General features: G+C 37.9%; 2 protein-coding genes across 2 annotated transcripts; both read left to right on the top strand.

The window, feature by feature from the left end:
* Positions 1-12,656: 12,656 nt before the first annotated feature.
* LOC149045442 (uncharacterized) lies at positions 12,657-13,312 on the top strand. The gene has a single exon (XM_089207726.1). It carries the CDS (start codon positions 12,657-12,659, stop codon positions 13,206-13,208), a length of 552 nt encoding a protein of 183 aa, XP_089063852.1. The 3' UTR covers positions 13,209-13,312.
* Positions 13,313-13,512: 200 nt separating this feature from the next.
* LOC149045441 (uncharacterized) lies at positions 13,513-14,839 on the top strand. Its single transcript, XM_089206084.1, has 2 exons — positions 13,513-14,010; positions 14,318-14,839. The coding sequence occupies exons 1-2, from the start codon at positions 13,654-13,656 to the stop codon at positions 14,837-14,839; spliced, it is 879 nt and encodes a 292-aa protein (XP_089062210.1). The 5' UTR covers positions 13,513-13,653.
* The last annotated feature ends 4,420 nt before the right edge of the window (positions 14,840-19,259 follow it).

Below are 19,259 nucleotides of genomic sequence, written 5' to 3'. Positions count from 1 at the left end.
TATCTTTTCCAAGATAACATTATCTACACAAAATGTGTTTGATTCTCTTCTTAATAATAAAATCCAAGGACAATCATTGGAGTAAAATTGTACTTTGTTTTGTGCATTTCCCATCCATAATTCCTAAAATTAAATCTTACCTAGAGGATCTTCCACCAGTCTATTGTCAGTGACCATTTCTACTCTGTTTTGCTCTTCTGACTGGGCTTTACTTTGGGCCTCGTTTTTCTTTTTCCTCTTCTTTTTTCCCTTTGTCTGTTGGTCATTCTTTGTGCTTTTTCCAAGTTGTGTGGATGGTGTGGTAACTGTTTGTTCCAGATTATCCTGAAGATTTAAATCAAAAGACAATACTATGTACCTTTTTTTTTTTTTTTTTTCCCGTGAGCCAAACTTCTAGAGAAAACCAAAAAGAAGCTTCTATTCTTAGATATACATTATTGTGCATGTATGGGTAAAGACTGAAAAAATGCATGAGCCCTTGGGACAATGCAGTCTGCTGTCTTCAAAAAAATTAGGACAAACTGCTCTCAAAATGATTTCAATCAATTCCCGTATTTCCATGTAGTTCTTGTGGTGAGTGTTGTTGTTGTTTTTTTTTTCTTTTTGTTTGTTTGTTTCTTTTCTCATTTAAGGTATGACTGGCAGTTATCTTAGTTTTGATTCTCACGTCCAATATATACACCCAATCTGACTCAGGAGACAAGTCATTCCATTTGGGTCAGGTTGAGGATTATTATTAAGCGTCTTGAAAATCGACTTGTGGTAAGACATTTCCACCTGAAGAGGTACGGTTTATTCAGATTTCCAGTATCACAAGATGACTTAACCACTTATTAACTTCTGGTGGGTCGATTTGTAAACAACTCAACCCAATTTGGATGTATTGGACAACCCTCAACATTTATAATTAAAGATGAGTTATAACAAAAAATCAATAAACAAAAAAAAATTAAAAAGATAATTTTTCCCAATTTCTCGTAAAATACAAGGGTAATTTCACCACGTGCTTGAAGTGAATCTTACATTTGTATCTTCTAAATTTAACCATGCGGTATGTTTTGAAGCACTTTAAGCAATTCACCTCTTGCAGCGGCCGTTCTTTTATTTTCTTCTTTTGAGCTGGTCCACCTGCACTAATTCCTGCTAGCTCTTCTGGATGATAATCTTCCATGACTTCAAGGGACACAAATCCATCCATTTCGCCCGCAAAGAACGAAGGATCGTCCAATTCTACTGGTTCCCATTTTCGCTTCTTCCCTTTCGAATTCTTCTCTACCATTATGGAGCAATAATCAAAGAGCTTTAGTTGAGAAACTGAATGTAAACGCTCTTTTAAATAACAAACAACCGTTTTGGTTTATCCTTAGAGAATTAATAAAAACAATCTCACGTCGTCCGCCATTATGGATTACCCGCCAGAGAAGGTCAGCATTAGATTCCATCCACCAAAACCACCTCGGTCGAGAGGGACTGAGATGGAATATTTAATGACTTGCAAAACATAACCGAAGATTCTCGGAAATCCGCAAGTGATGTAGCCGAACATCCGAAGCTGTAAATCCCATGATTCTTGAGGAACAAACAGAAACAGCATAGCGAGAATTTTAAGTCGCGAACCATTGATGGTAGACATGCAGATAATTTAGGATACGTAAATTCTGTTGATGAGGCGCTTAAACTTATTGCGGAATTTGAAACAGGATTGACGACGAAGTTTTCTTTCTTTAAAGCTGTCAAAGGTTTCGGGAACATATATTTATATATATTTGATATAGCTCTTTAGCATTACAAAGCTTTCCTATCGTTATTGTGCATTCTCACTAGTTTGTCTAGTTCAAGTCCTCTGGTATGGCTTGGATGATACCACAATCGTGGAATCATTCGGGTTAATTTAATGCTTACACCTCCTTCCTCGCTCAGAAGTCACAAAATACTGGGGGAAGATGCATGAGATATTTAAGGAGCAAAAATTCGTTTTTTACTGGTGTGCCTTTCCTAATTTTGGGAAGGAAAGTGTTCAATTGCCAGCACGGCATAGATTGAACAGCTGGAGAGAAAAGGAAACGAAAAGATACAGAAGAAGTACTGTATATAATAATTTCTTTTTATCCTCAACCTTTGTGTTTCTGTCAACTATGGCTTGCTAATTTGAAAGGTCAAATACATGAATGGGTCATATGACATTGGTCTCAGAATACTTTTATGACAAACGTGATAACAGTTCAATCTTGGCTAAATTGAAGATGGTTTAGAAGTTAACAATTGTAAGAACTTTTCACTAACATATGCTGCTGACAAAGGAGAAAATATATGCAATTCTGCATTTTTTGCATTCTATCAAGCAATCATATGTTTGCTCCTTATCACACTATGACACTTCCGTTTTGTCACATTCCAAAAAATAACTTGAGAAATACACTGTCACTCATCTTACACTGTTATATTTACCTATTGCAGAAGGCTGGAAACAAAGATTTTGTTTTCAAGAAAATAAGATTTCTTGTCCAAGACACAAGGAAGTTTGACTGCGAAGCACAGATAAAAATGCGAGAAATTTTATTTTTTTCAGAGAACAAGGTAGTTCTACTCATGTATAAACAGAACAAATGCGATTTAATAAATCAGATATGCGGCATGACTCCTTTTCTTCCATCCCCACTCAAAACAAGCAAACACACCGATAGAGGTTCCAGTCTGGTCAGCAAATGAAAAGGAGGAAGGTGATCACTGCAAAATTAAGCATTAGGGTTCTTATTTATAACATATTGATTATTGTATACTGATATCTAGAAATTAAGGTTGCAAGTAGCAGCCAGCTTAGTTATAGTTTGAGTTTTATCGAGTCCATTACTTTGTTAAATTTAGAGTAACCTTGACTTGAGAGAGGAAAATTGAGGAGCTGTAATATACTAATCATCAATTAGGGACCACAAAGAAAAATTTATTTATAGAGACTTTTGAAGGAGAGGGGTAAGACTTGTGACAAGCTGGCAGACATATAGATAAACTTTACTGCTAAATGGGTTACAATACAAAGTGCTCAGTATTTGGATCAGCTATGGCTCAACTTAAACTTTGCTTTAGCTTCAAGTTTAATCCTTTGTGGTTTCCTTTCTCTGTGTTTATTTTTCAAGTTATGTACACAGAAGAACACAAAAATGACAAGGAATGCTTTTGAATATCAAGAGGCTGGAATAAGCAAGAAACCAAAACTGAATTTTAAACAGTACAAAGTTAATTTGATCTTCCAATGTTATTTAATTTTAACCATAGAATTTGCTATTTAAATTTATCCCCTCCATTTTTCTGGGTATTGTGAGCAAAAACAAACAATTATCACAAAATGCATGGTATACAATGGTTTGATTCACCAATGTGGCAAAGGCCTTTCACTGTCTATCCATAAAAAGGGAAATAGTTTGTAAACTGTAAGACATTCTGCATGTTGAGTGTATACTTATTCATCCATGTGAAATTAAAGGTTACTTGAAATAAATGTGAAAGATTTATGGGATTTTCAGACCCCTGATAACAATTACTAATGTGCTGATTTGTTGTACTTAAAGGTTATGATTTTGGCGGAAATAGTGGAAGAAATTTCTGGACCTGGAATTTTGTTGCAAATGTTTGTTTAAATCAGTTTAAGTCAGTTAAAAACTCTCCTGTTTCAAGATTACATGATTACCACACCAGAACCTTTTGTATTCTATATTATGCACCATGTTATGATTATGGTTTCAATAATAAAAGGTGCTGACTCAAGAACTTTCCAAAATATCTCTACATACAAAGAAATAGATTGTGGTTATGTACTCCAAATAGCAGGTCACATCAGTCTTCTGTAAGGAAGTAGCAGAAATTTCTGTGGTGGTTTTGGTGGATGGAGAGAAACATCCACCAAAACCACTTTATTCTATGTGTTAAGAGTTATGATAATCATTATGAACGTTTGGTCGGTCAGCAATTGTGCACCATAAAAATAATTAGCCAGAGCACTAACTGCTAATTAGTGGTATAAATCTTTTGTCTCCCTGAACATCTAACAATGGCCATAGATAAAATTTAAAAAATATATTGTTGATGGTTTTGGTCAAAGTTTTGGTGGATGTTCCCCAATGACATCCACCAAAACTACGTAACATCTAAGCACCTTTTAAATTCGTGAAATATCTGCATAAAATTGCATAAAATGTTTTATAAGACTACAATCGAACAATAAATTAATACTTACCATTTCTTTAGTAAAAAGTTTTGACGTAATTTCCCAAACAAATACTACACTTGGGTCATCGGGATAAGTCGGCATGTTGTCGTAGCTTCGTAATTTTTTTCCATCATTCCATCTCAGTCCCTCTCGACCAAGGTGGTTTTGGTGGATGGAATCTAATGCTGACCGCCAGAGAAAGACTGGATAAGAAATTGTACTACGCGCATATTCAAACGGGAGTCATCCGCTGCTTTATTACTATATGGCTTTTCTCCCTTCGCCGAGTTAGCTGAAACCTTTGTAAAGCGCGAATGAAAAGACTAACATGGCGAAAGAACACCGTACATTCAAAGGGGAGTGCATTTATATTGAGCGCTTAAACGGAAACTCGTTTCTTATCAAGAAAGGCTTTGTCCCAAACATGAAGGTAAGTGAACGCGCGCCAAACATCAGATCGGAAGCTCAACTCTAGCTGAGTAGCGTGCGCGTCAAAATGCACGTCTAACGATGTCATACTTGAGAATGTTGATAATAAGCTATGGTCATCGAGATAAATCCCCTTACACCTGCCATTTCCGTCAAAGTAATTTCCTTCTTTGAAATAAGTTTTGTCACAAGGAAAATTGTTTCTGGGACAACTAGATATTGTTCTCCCCCTCTTCCCCACCTTTTCTGCCCACGTTATAATCAAATCCCCTCCCCCTTCCCCCCCGTCCCCCCTCCACGTCTCTCATGTCAGAACTGTTTTCTTTTTTTTTTTTTTTTTGTTTCAATCAGTCAATTCACGAACTACAGTCAAACCTGTCTTAGGTGACACCGTATTAAGCACTTGCACTGTATTAGACGCCATATTCCTGAGGATGACTGCTTAATACAGGGTTGACTGAACTGAACAAATAAATTTTGTCCTCACTTCCTCCATCAAACCCAGATTATATCCATTATTGTCCCCATACCCCCTAATTTCCCTCCTTTTCCCCTAGTTGCAGACTGTGGTGTTTTGCTGGAAATGCAAGAATGTCCTAGTTAGTACTGGATTAGGATGTTCTCAATAATAAGTACCATGGACAAATTTTTACATTCTGTTTCAGATACAAGACTTGAGGTGTACATTGGAGCTATTCAACTCTGAATTTCAAACTATTTTTTTCTCTTTTTTTCTTTAAAAATTGAAGGTATCTTAGATATATAAATGAGTTGCTTGAAAAGCAAATGTTTGATGAGCTGAAGCACTGGGCTGGAACTCAAGGTACAGTACTCTAAACATTTGAAATATAACACTGTTGTATTTGCTGCATTTTTCTTATTCCTTTGATACAGTTAAATTAAATTGCTCTCCAGGTATTGGTGGTTTCCTTACTGGTGTAAAGCAGATTGCAAATGTTGCAGCTTTGCCTGGAATTGTTGGTGTAAAAATGATCATAACTTTTTCTTGTTGAAATTACAACTCAGTTTAACTCAAACTTGTTCAATCCCGGGCCCAGTTGTTCAAAGGCTGATAAGTGCTAACCCAGGGTTAAATTTTAATCAGGGTGTGTTTAATCCTTGGCTTAAAAGCCTTTTTAGAATAATTCACTATAATTTTTTTAGGGCATCCAATCATCAAATTGCAGACTAAAGGAATTGTACATGTATACTGAAGTTCATTTGAAAGCTTTCAGATATGAAATCAGATTTCACACTGACCATTAGCTATCTTAACTCAGCTTTTAACAAACCGGGCACCCTGTACTCTTGGGAAGCAAAGAAAGTATAAAGTGGAGATGACAGAAGAGTTTCTTGCTATACAGTTTGTGTTTTCATCGTATTTTTACACAAAGATTTCACTTAAAGTGGTGCCAAATAGAGCATCCAGTTATCCAGTTAGATCCAGGTATCCCATTATTTTAGAATGTGGGTTTATTGAACTTTCTCTGTGGTAAAAGTTTTATTTCCTTCTTAATAAATTTAGGAAATTCTGAAAAAGTATGTGTAGAATACTAATATCCTAATATCCTTCTCAGGGAAAATGCACACATTTTTTCCAGGCTAATGAAGTCTTGAAAAAAGTACTTTCAGAGACAATATCATCCATCTCTAGATGAATTTGTCATCTCTGAAAGAATTTGCCATCTCATCAATCAGACTTTATGAATGACAATATACCCCCAGCCAGAGAAATTTTTGATCACTTCCCTTTTGTTGAAATAACAATAACAAAGAAGGCTATGTATCTCCGTTTCTGTTCTGAAATGTTGATTCGTATTTTTTTGCTTGGCCCTCAGAGATCAGTTGGACTACCAGATGTTCATTCTGGCTGTGGATTTGCTATTGCTATTGGTAAGTTACAATTCACACAATGAATATGTTTGTGGACTGTAGTTGTTTGAAGTGGGGTGTCATGTGAAAAAAATTATTCTCAATAAGTTATTTGTCAACAATGTAGTTTCCTCGTCATAACTCAAAGTAAGTGCCCTTTGATGAAGCTTATAGTTTCTTTTCAAACTGGTAATGTGCTTAAAATTACTTTGGTTGGTCATGGTGATGAATTCACTTTCTGCAGTATAATCATTTGTCGCACCATTAATTAACTTTGGATGTGGAACGTGACTTTTTGACTGCATATTGTGTCTTTGCATTATAAGGTCAGTAGATATGCTTGACCTTATGAAACTCTCTGTTTGGCTGTGATTGGCTGGAATCCCACACAGGCTTTGATTGGCACACTCTGACCAAATGTTCCTTTGGAGTACACAGTCGCAGAGTTATTATGTTTTTGTGTTTCTTGTGGTCAGCATCCATGTTTCTGGGATGTCTACCTCAATGTCCGATTTATGTTGTAACAGGCAAAGTCCTTTGTGGATGGCCTCTTATACCCTGCATGTATAATAATAGGATCACAATCAATGTACTCTACTTCAGTCCAGAGCAGGTGGTTTCCAGGTGTCTTCTGAAACTGCAGAGGCCTTTGTCTTAGCATGTCATTTCTCTATATGCTATATAACTCGTTTAACCTTACTTGCATAGGTTTTCCTGTTCTGCTGATATAAACTTTGCCTTACTCTCAGGCAATCTTTTCAACCAGGGGCTCTTGTTTTAAAGATGCTGTGCCATGGATGGGGAGTGTCCTGTTACTATTTGTAACATCAGTGAAGTGAATGGAATGCTTTCGGTTCTTCAAATGCTGTAGCAAGCAAGATTGTGAATGTGTTATATACAGAGCGTTCTCAGATCCTTGGCTGGTAAGATGATAAGGTTATCGATTGCTCCTATTACTTAATAACTATAAATATTGTTATTTATTCTTTTTATTTATTTATTTTTACTTTTCGCAGTGGGGAGGAGGGGGGTTTGGCTGGGTGGCTTTTCTAATTTTGTAATTTGAGTTTATATGCTTACTTTGCAGTTCCACCCCGTTTTAGTAATGAGTTTAGAAATCTCACCATTGCACCCTAAAGCTCCATTCCTTTGATGCACTGTGATCTGTGTGATCTTGGACCACAAATCCTAGTCCATATCCTCCCAAAGGAACACACCATTTAACTCCACATTTACAAAAAAGTGTTATTTGAGAGGTGATCCACAAGTATCAGTCAGCTGGACCAAGGATGGAGTGCTACTTAGTAAAAACAACAGCCTGGTTATTAGACAAGTGACATTTAAAGATAAGGGCAATTATGAATGAATCTGATGGATGTCAGAGGTAAACTCTATATTGTAGTTTATGTCAGTCATCAAACTTGTAACTTAACGAAGCATTTGTTTTGAAGTTTAAGCCAAATTTAAAGAGACCTATTTTTTTCTCTCTTTTCATCCATATCATTTAAAAATATCAATGACCAAGGAACTAAGGAGTCATGATCTTATGATTCATTTTCATAAGTGTTAAAGGTAGTTCATCAACTTGGATATGAGTGTATCATTACCTAAATATTAATGATTGAAGTTGGAAAGAGATTGCAAAGGAACATTCATATAACTTGTTTCAAATTACCAACTTTAGTACTCTTTTTTCTAAAAAAGGGTTCCTGGTCACGTACAGTTGATTCTGACTCACAGACAACCAGATTGTAAATGAAGATAAATCCGTGACCAAAAAAATAATTAAAAACACCTCCTGCTGTTAAGAAATTGCAAATCCTGTGGTCCACTCTAACATTTTTCTCTGTGAACTCATGTTAAAACGCACAATTTGGATATGTCAAATGACAGATTTCCTTCTTTTTTTTTTTCATCACAGAATGCAAATGTTTTATATTGTTTGATCATCCTTGCTTAATAACTTTTTGAATTCAATATATACTGTTAAAAAAATTAAACTGATAGTAATTGAACATTTATGTTTCTAACATTACGCTCAACAACCGAAAAAACGTTATTGGAACTAACAGCCAAACAATATCTTTTTATGCTGAACTGGAAAACCTCTGGAAAAATTGACTTTGGTGAAAAATAGACTTGAACATCGCGTTTTTTGTTTTGATTTTGTTGAATTTTCAAGGAACTGAGGGACATGATAGACTATAGCTGGAGCAAAACAAAATAGATTTTTTGTCAGGGTTTAATAAGTTCTTTTATAATTACTGTTAGGATTGGAAATCATTGAAATTATCACCACAACAGAGAAATGGATCTTACCATGTATGTATGGAGTCACATCCTAAAACTTTCTCAAAGCATGGCTAAGGAAAAGAACTGGATTAATCACATTGATTTAGTTTGATTGGCGTGATTGAGTTCAATAATAAAATTATTGAACTCGCTGAAAATTTCCAGTTCAATTATGTTTGATTGAACAGCAATCTAACAATTGGATTCCACTGAGTTCGATTGATTTTTGGCTGGGTTTTGTTCAATTGTCCATGCCAGGAAAAGATCAATGTTTAATTATATTGCCAAGAATTTCAACTCTACGTTTTTATTTTATCTCAATAAAAGCAATACTTGCAAAGAACACAGTTACCTCATCATGGTGTACCTCTCAAAAGAATCTAGCCCATTTCCTTGTATGGTCCTTGAACTGTTCTGGTGCTTTGTAGCTTTCTTGGCCTGGTTCTGGGTCCACTGCTTCCACCAGATCACTGAAACTCTATTTTATCAACAAAGAGAACAAGTATGTAGATGAGTATATTTTAATATAATTTATTGTAGTCATGCCCCCTGAAATTTAACTCTATGATCCGAGTGACCAAATTAACACAAGAAAATGTTTACCTTCCATAATTTCTTCACTTCTCTGTATGTCCTTCTTTGATGACTTGTCCCCTCAAAGATTGGTTTATGATCCAGTTTGTGTAGGATTGCTTGGAGGTCTTTTCCTGACATAACACATTGTTGTTATTATTATTATGTTCGTTGTTATCAGTATTAGTTATTGCTTGCCATTGCACTGTGATATGTAAAGTAATGCAAAATAAAGCCTTTTTTAGCCTGTGGTAAATAAGAATGAAGTATTCATTTTTTTTTAGAATAGCCATAAAGGTCTTTGTTTGTTTGTTTGGTTTTTTTTCATTCTCGTGATATACACCTAACTTTAAGTCTGAGATTACAACTATGATTTTTTATTTTTAATTGAATCTTTGTGATTTCTACACTGGTCAGATTTTATTCACTATAGTCATGCCTGGCTTTGGTAGTTAGGTACATGTAGTTCAAATAAGTTACATTTGTTTTCACTGACCTCTGCTATTGAATGCAAGGCATTGATCCCATTTTGCCTGTTCCTCTCCTGTTTCAGAGCACTGATTGGCGGAAGAATCTCTCTTTCCTCGTCTGGTAAGGCCATCCTCAACTCATGGTATGCCTCGTTTGAAATCAAGCCTTCATCTTTCGCCACAAGTACATGCTGCGTCGTCCGACAAGTGGAGTTTTCTCTCTCGTCACCAGCATCGTGTCCAAGTGGAATTACAACTTCACGTCCTTGTACAGTGAACTTAATCTGAAGAAGACGGGGGTTTCCCTTTAAAATTTGTTTTCATATGAACATAGCTAGATAGATAGATTGATCGCCACATAGATGTATGATTTTTTTTTCGCGACTTTGCTGTTGGTCAATGTCTCAGTTCTATTTTTCACGAAGAAGTAAAATTGTTACTTACCTTGATGGGCTCAAACTCCTCCAGTCCTTCCACCGATTGAGCCACTAGTTGCCTGACTCGTCTTTTCTTATTATTTCTGGCAGCCGGTGATAATTGCCAGAAGTCCTTTTCGGTGTTGTAGAAAACATTTTCAGTCTCTGCAATTCTCTGCTTTAGCAGCATTCCTTCAGCATTTGCTAGTTGAAGCTGAGCTACGACTTCATTCAGCCGAGTTGCAATGGAGTTGTGCTAAATTCTCAAATTGTGGTTCTCTTCCCGAAGACGCCTTATTTCGGCCTCAGATGAGAGATGGCTGTGTCTGTGCTAGTGTGCAACTCTGTGCTCGATTGTGTTGAAAATGAGTTAGAAAACTCCCACCTCTGACGGACTTAACCTTAAATTTCGACAACATTACTTAGCGAGTATCAGTCCTCATTACGCCCGGACGTTTTTGTGTGGGATTTCCCACACTTAGTCAACGCCCGCGAAATTTATTTCTTTATTTATTTGTCCACGAGAGAGAAGTGCTTGTCACGTGGTTTCTATTTGCGTTCAGTGAGCCGTGAAGACTGGATTCCAGTCGGCGTTTTTTCATAGTGTATTGTACGGCGGCCATTTCTCTTCTCAGTCGTTGGGTTTTGGAGAACTTATTCGGAATTTCATGTTTGTTTCTTGGAGATTTTTGTTTCCAAGGTAAGGATAAGTCATTTCATATTTTCACGGGTTCTTTGCGTGCTTTAACTTTTCAATTTTGTTTTAGGAGCTTCACGATTAAGCTCTCACGAAAGGCGATTACGTTTGTACACCTGGTTTGTGTTCTTTCTTTCATAATCTGAGGCGTTTGTTTCGTTATTTCTTCAGGTGTCTATAGCAAAAGATTTTTTCACGTAAGTCAACACGCTGAAATGCGGCTTGTGTTCAGTGCAGGTTGCACAGGAGCTTTTACGCTTTCACAAGCCAACATTTATCGGCTTGGACCTTCGGTGCGGGTTGTGTCAGATTGAAAGGAGTCATTGTACTCTCGCAAGCCAACATTTGTCGGCTTGATTGTATTTGTGCGGGTTGCGCTTCAAAGAGTCTCAGGGTGTCTCAAAGTGTCTCACTAGTGTCTCAAAATGTCTCACGAGTGTCTCAAAGTGTCACAAACTGAAAGAAACTATTGTTTGCCTTGAACTGTCAAGAGTGTTATCTATTTTAATAAACTGAGTTTCTAGTTAGTTGGATTGTTGTTGTTGCTCGCTTAAGCACACAAGTAAATATGGGGATCTCCATTGACCAATTCCGTTCAAGGATTGGATCTCATGAAGATTTACATCCTGATTTTAGTGAAAACTATGACCTCTTTGATGATCTCAACATTTCATCAACATCGCTGAATAATGAACCACTGATATTGAATGAATTACCTGATTTTGATTTTCATCAAATGGTCCAGACACCCGATAAAGAGCAAAAAGAATTTTTTTAACACATTTTACATCAGATTAAAACCTCAGAAACAGATCATAGTTATACTATTAGCTCCAACTGGTAAAGCTTAAGGGTGACACTCTTCATAGCACTCTGGCCATTCCTGCCAATCAATCACTGAGAAATTACAAACAGCTTGATTCAAGTAGACTAAACACTTTGAGAAGTCAATTGATTTTTGTGGTATCCGGTTAGATCGCTCCATGGTTAGATCGCTCCAAGTCAGATCGCTCCATACCGAAGTCAGATCGCTCCACTCAAACGTTAGTTCGCTCCATCAAATAAGTTACTTCGCTCCATACATAAGTTACTTCGCTCCATGTAGAAACCTAATACACTAACTTACTTCTGATCTTTATAGTTTATAGTTGATGATGTGTATTGCGTCTTGCGATCGGTCGAATTACCGATGTTGGAACAAGTATTTCAGTGTGTAATGAACGTAGAAAACTAATAAACTAACTTACTTCTGATCTTTGTAGTTTATAGTTGATGATGTTGCTTGCGATCAAGTTGCTGAAATATAAAGTGATCGACGATTCGTTCACTTGAACCCACCAAAGCGAATTACCAATGATGAAATAAGTGTTTCAGTGTGTAATAAATGATGAAATAAGTGTTTCAGTGTGTAATAAATGATAAAGTTATGGTCTAAATGTGTAAAAAGATCATTCGAATAAAATACTGGCCCGTGTGTATCCGCCATCTTGAACCCACCAAAGCGAATTACCAATGATGAAATAAGTGTTTCAGTGTGTAATAAATGATGAAATAAGTGTTTCAGTGTGTAATAAATGATAAAGTTATGGTCTAAATGTGTTAAAAAGATCATTCGAATAAAATACTGGCCCGTGTGTATCCGCCATCTTTAATAAAGTAGGTTACACTTCACTTTCACCATTCGAAAACGAGTTTAATCCACAATGTCTTCCAAGTGTATCTCTTGTAAGAAACTTATCCGAGCGCGTCAACAAGGACCTCAATGCGACGGCTGCAACAGGTGGCAACATCGCGTCTGTGGAACTGGAATCAGCTTAGCTGATTATCGTGAAGCCGTCCAGACTGATTCACCTATCGACTGGCGCTGCGCAGAGTGTATGTCAGAGTCCCTCCTCCCCGTGGCGGAAAGCACTCCTGTGGACTTCGTCGCCAACTCCGTCCTCGAGTCAGACATCGACGAGCCTACTGCTGACGAGCCAGTTCCGGATTCCGTGGCCGCTGATTCTTCCGATTCTGAGTCAGTTCGAGATCCAGCCGTGCTCGACGAGTCTTCCATCATCGATCCGCCAGCCCTCGTAGAAGAGCATGACGCTCCCACCGCCGTGACCATCAAGTTGATTCCTGACGCCACGTCAAAAGGCAGACCAAAACTTGTCGACAGCAGGGGCTACAGCTACAACATCAGGCGAAGGCGACCAAATGCTGTTGACTGGCAGTGTACTATTAGACGAAAGGTAAATATTGTTAGTAGATAAAAGCAAAAAAAAAACATAACCAAAGTTTTAATCATTTCGTCATCTGATAATTTTTCATTCTGTTTTCTTGAAGGTGAACCCATGTAGAGCGGCTCTTATAGAGCGCGACGATGGCTCATTCCAGATCGGAGCACACGCACACAACCATCCCGCAGACGTCGGCGCAGCAGTCTCAGCCACTATCTCAGCCAAAGTCAAAGCGATCGCCGCCGAGAACATCTTCCGACCAGCGTCGAGTATCGTCGAGGAGATACTTCTACAAGAGCTGACTGATGCTCCCTGCCCGAGTCTACCCAAACCTGAATACATCGCCAGGACTGCCAACCGGTTCCGCCAACGCCTGAGGCCAAAAGACCCAATAGACTTAGCCTTCGAGTTAAAGCACGACCACCTCCCGGCTGGCTTCTTCCGCGCCGATGTTCAAGTACATGGCCGTCGCCACTTGATGTTTGCCACAGAACAGCAACTACAGTACCTCGCCCGAGCAAAGAACTGGTACGTGGACGGCACCTTCAAACTCTGCAGACCTCCCTTCACCCAGCTCCTCACCGTGAACGCCTTCGTAAAACAGGATGATCACGCCAAGCAGGTGCCCCTCCTGTTCGTCGTAATGTCGGGGAAGAACAAGAAGGACTACCGAAAGGTCTTCAAACAGCTGCTCGAGATACTTCCAACAGCGCCTGCAGTGAAGCGGATAACCCTCGACTTCGAGAAAGCAGTTTGGGCCGTGCTGAGAAACCTGTTTCCTGATGTCAAGCTGCAGGGATGCGCATTCCACTGGACGCAAGCTCTGTGGAGAAAGGTAAGATGATAACTAACTTTAATTTAGTGATTTTTCGTAAATTTTGGAAAACACATTTAAGCGACATGTTACTAGTTTAGCGATTTTGAAAATTCCGTATTTTGCGATTTCCAATTCAAAACATTAAATTCGGATAAGAACATTAATTTGCTAAAATCATATATGCCCTTTAACTGATACAACTTTTATGGGATTAAAATAAGTTAAAACTTAAAATGTTTTGGAATGTCATGATGTTTTATTAACACACAACACAACACACTGTAACGCACACTTGCTTATATTCTGTTTAATTTTTCTTTGCTAGGTTCAGGCGCTTGGGCTGACAAACAGTTATTACAACAACAGAGGCACCTACACTTACATCCGTAAGATGATGGCACTTCCGTTCCTGCCCGAGGGAGAGATCCTGACCGAGTTTCAGCGTCTTCAACGCCAGGCAGAGTCCCCGACCTTAGCAGAGTTCGCCGAGTATGTCAACAGTACCTGGATCAGCAACGCGACATCGAGCCCTGCCGACTGGACAGTCTTCAAACAAGCAGTACGAACGAACAACGACCTCGAAGGCTGGCACCACGGGATCAACCGTCGAGCGGCTGGCAAGTCAAAACTCCCACTTTACGTCCTGATCAAGCTGCTACACCAGGAGGCCCAGCTGACAGCTATCCAGATCCGTTTGATATCAGAGAAAAAACTACGAAGGATCCAGCGCCGCAAATACAGAGACCTGCAGGCAAAAATCTTCGATCTCTGGGAGCAATATGACAACAACGAGAGGTCCGCCAGACAGCTACTGAAAGTCTGTTCTTTCCTGAACGGTCCTGTTTAAAGAGCAGCAGACACCACACCAAAAACAAACAAAAGGCTCCTTTAGGAGCCACCAAATAAAATAAAAGAAATGACCAACAATGAATATGATTTACAAATATTGCTTTCAAAGAATCGCCATTTTTAAAGTTGTCAAATCCAGCCGTGAGTGAGACTGGGTTCGACTCCGGTTAAAAATGGCGAGTCTTTAGTCGCGTTACAATACTCTTTCTTTTCTTTTCTCTTATCCTTCTGTCTTTTATCAACCTTCCACGTTAGTTTTCTTCACGGAGCGAAGTAACTTATGTATGGAGCGAAGTAACCTATTTGATGGAGCGAACTAACTTTTGAGTGGAGCGATCTGACTTCGGTATGGAGCGATCTGACTTAAAGCGATCTAACCATGGAGCGATCTAACCGTAAACCGATTTTTGTTGATGAAATCTCAATGGTAGGAAATGGTATGTTTGCAATACAGCTAAACAATAGGCTTAAAGATATAAAAGGCTGTAGAGAGGATTTTGGAGGTGTGAGCATAATTGCTATTGGTGACTTATTCCAATTAGAATCTGTTATGGATGCTTATATTTTCAAAGACCTCAAAAATGTAGATTTATGCTGTTCTTTCTCCCAGTTTATGGCATAAACACTTTAAAATATTTGAACTTAATGAAATCATGGATCAAAGAGACAGCAAATTGTTTGTAGAATTACTTAATAGGTTGCGTAAAGGTAAACACACAGTAGCTGAAATTGCAAAACTTAAAGAGAGCTATACAAGAAGACATCAACAACCCAATAGATGCAGCTCACCTATTTATAAAGAATACTAAAGTAGATGAATTTAAACAAAGGGCCCATAATGCAGCCACAGGAAACAAATTCACAATAAATGCTCAAGATAGTGTTATTGGAGCTATCTCTCCAGAGCTAAGAAACAAAATACTAAGACAAATACCCAATGATCCAAGAAAAACAAAACAGTTAGCCTCAACCCTTTGTCTTGCTGAGGGTGAAAGAACACACCTTGTCATGAATGTACGAACCGAAGATGGCATGACAAATGGTGCTGGAAATGTTGTTAAACTAGTTCAGTTACATCAACAAACCAAACCATCTGGTATTGTATGGGTACAATTTGACCACTCAGATGTAGGTCAGAAAACAAGGAATGAAAAAAGACATTTGTATGTACAATGAATTGAACACACATGGACCCCAGTAAACCCTGTGACTACACAGTTTGCAGTAGGTGGAAACAGAACAGCACAAGTTGTTAGAAAACAATTTCCACTGCGTCCCGCAGCAGCAAAAACAATTCACAGGTCACAAGGTGATACTGACAGTAGAATTGTTGTGGATTTTAGTACCAGAAATACTATTCCACACATACATTATATGGGACTCAGTAGAGTGACTGCTATAGAAGGCCTATATATTTCTGATTTGTGTGAAAGCAAGATTGCTGTTCATCCAGATGGAGAGATTAAGAACAACTGCAAAACTTAAGCTTTGCACCTCCCTCTCCATAACATAACATTTTCCCTTCTTAAACTGTGTTATCTTAATGTAAGGTCTCTTCACAAACACATAGAAGATAAACGTAAAGACTTAATTTATCTAAGTGCTGATATCAATATTTTCACAGAAACAAGATTTAATTCTCAAGATAATAATGACATGTATGACATTGCTGGTTATGTTCTCTTCCGTAATGATAACCTTAATTCCAACAATGGATCAAGGTCTTATGGTGGTATAGCTGTGTTCAGTAAAATCCCATACTTACCTGGATACCCCTATTGTCACAATATACATGGTGTTGAAATAACAGTAATTAAGTTAGCAAGGTTTGAGGATTGGACAATCATAGGGATATATCACTCCCCAAACATGCCTGTAAGACAACTTTATGAAGCAATAACTGAGGTATTAAATAACATTTCACCAGACAACAATATCATTACTAGAGACTTTGATATAAATTGGCTTGTTGAAACAGACAGAAGACCTTTGTATAATTTACTAGTGAGGGATAACCACTACAAACAGTTCATATCAACTTATACAACTGACAACAACACAGTAATTGATCATATATATACAAATATATCTAACATTGATATACAAGCAGATGTTTTAGAAACACATTTCACAGATCATAAAGCTGTTTGGGCCTCATTTCACGGTGTCCTATAACAAATTACTTTATCATGATGTACATTGTTTTTAAGTTAAGAGAGCAACAAAAGAAAGCAGTAAATAGTTATGAAAAGAGTTGTTTCTCTTTTTTCAGAGGAATTTGTAATGAGAAACTTGCAAAACTATTAATAAGGAAATGCTGCTTATTCATTTGGTACCGGAACAGGCCTTTTAAAATTAAGTTTGAAGTCATCTTTCTAAGAGTTGTCCAGTTTAACAACCATTTACAAAAGACAAAAATAAATTACATAACACACAGTCCTGAAATTTCAAGGCAGCTCCTTTAGCATCTTGGCTAATTTCTAACTGCAACCTTTATTGACAACCCTGCATTAAACAATTATTCCACAGTTAAGTCTGTAACCCCTCCTGAAATACTCCAGGATACCAAAAAAACAACAACAAGCAAACAAACATATTAGTGAAGTGAGCAAACAACCACATGCGTGACTTTCACGTAATATAAAATTCGTGATTGCAGCATTCCCACGTGCGTAAAGTGCTTGTAACTTACGGGAAACACACGCATGTTACACCAAAAAAACCCGCGTGTAGAACAAGAGGCCGATTACTCGCAATTTCTCGTAGTTTTGAATTTCCCTTTTGTTTTTCAGAACACCCATATACCTGTACTTTTTTACACCGATGCGATAGAAATTAATTGGAAAAACATTCCTTGAAATAGGAAGTCGTCCTGTATTTTCAGCGAAAAAGATTGTCAAGTGATCAAAACAACACCGGCCAGATTATAGTCACGTGCTCGGCAACGACTTGTGGAAAACGATCATCTTTCATTCTTACCATCAAAACAGTCACGCTTGCATAGAAGAATAACAAAACGAAACGATTACAACGAAAAGACCCAAATTGGCGTAGAAAGAAATAATGCTGCAAATTACCATTTTTTTTATGTCATGTGTACATGTTTCCGTGGGAATTTCTGTGTCAACAGCTTGCTGTCACTCACAAACTCTTCGTGATTCTCGCTGGTCCTCGTTATGTTCAGCGCATGGACGATTCGAAGACGCTTCAAATTTGGTTTTTAAGTTGATCATAGCACAAATCTGAAACATTTTAAGTCCATTTCAATATAGTAAATGTCGAAACAGGCGTGTAAAGACAATAATTATCGCAACGATCAGTGCAATCATAATAGCGCCACGACTTTGGACCTACTTCTTCGGAAGGATAGATCTCGAGTTCGAAGCCGACTAATTACGACTAATTACGAAGAGTCCACGCTAATTTGCATATCGCAGAGCGCCCACAAGAACTCGTTTCTACGCTATCGTGTATCCACGAGTTAAAAAGTAGTAGCAGAAATTTTTTCAATTTTTTTTCAATGACTGTTACGAAAATATTTACTGCTCCAAGTATTTCCAGTATTGCCGTATAAACAAATAAATAGCCTAAGCCACCAAGAGGTAATTTATTTGTTGAAGACGATTACCAAACGTTCAAAAACACGCCAAAAAGCTTCCAGGGAGGGAAGGAAAGGCATATTGCTTGATAAAAGGAAAAGTTAATACCCCAGATCCCTCCTGTGAATCTGTATTTGTTCAAATAATTCCCACACAAAAATTACTATTCAGACTGTTGATTCCAGGCCTAATATCACCCCTGTAGTACAGTTGACTCACAGTGAGCGACAGGTTTGCTTCCGCTCAAAAACCCCTTCCAAACACTTTGTCAATAAAATCCCACACAAGTACGCATTGCGGACCTATTTTTCTACTTAGCATCATTTTGTCTTGTTTTCATTCATGGATAACTTAAACAAAGCCATTGCTTTTAATAGAATGCCGATCGCTTTTTTGTGATCTTCATCAAATGAAACAGAAAAAAAAGAAACAAAAACCCACCCACACATAAGATCGACCTTAAGTCCGAAAAATACTTGAAGAGCGGGTTTATTTTTATAACCAACCTTCATAATCTTGAGAACGTATCAAAGCAATTAGAGAGGCGAGCGCGAACTGAGATCGCTTGAAACTTGTCAATGGCTCGTTTTTATCAGGGAGGTGAGAAAATAACCATCTATTGCTTGTATTAGAGGAATTGATCGATATCAAGGAATATTGCTGCGTTTTTTGCGCTAAGTGCTTATGCCATCAAATTTAAGAATTTGTTCATGCTTAGCGTGCAAATATCGAGTCGATGGATGCACGGGGAAGTTTAGAGGGCAAGAAAAATGCGTAAGAGTAGCTCGAGGCGCAGCCGAAAGCAACTCTAGCTTTTTG

Source organism: Pocillopora damicornis, chromosome 5 (genome assembly GCF_964200805.1).
Source record: "Pocillopora damicornis chromosome 5, jaPocDami1.2, whole genome shotgun sequence".
Taxonomy (NCBI): domain Eukaryota; kingdom Metazoa; phylum Cnidaria; class Anthozoa; order Scleractinia; family Pocilloporidae; genus Pocillopora; species Pocillopora damicornis.
The sequence above is the reverse complement of the archived record's forward strand: the minus strand, read 5'-3'. Positions and strand labels throughout refer to the sequence as shown.

Coding starts and splice junctions, on each gene's coding strand:
- LOC149045442 (XM_089207726.1), top strand. CDS start 12,657: ATGTCTTCCAAGTGTATCTCTTGTAAGAAACTTATCCGAGCGCGTCAA.
- LOC149045441 (XM_089206084.1), top strand. CDS start 13,654: ATGTTTGCCACAGAACAGCAACTACAGTACCTCGCCCGAGCAAAGAAC. Junction 14,011..14,317: donor CGCAAGCTCTGTGGAGAAAG/GTAAGATGATAA, acceptor TTTCTTTGCTAG/GTTCAGGCGCTTGGGCTGAC.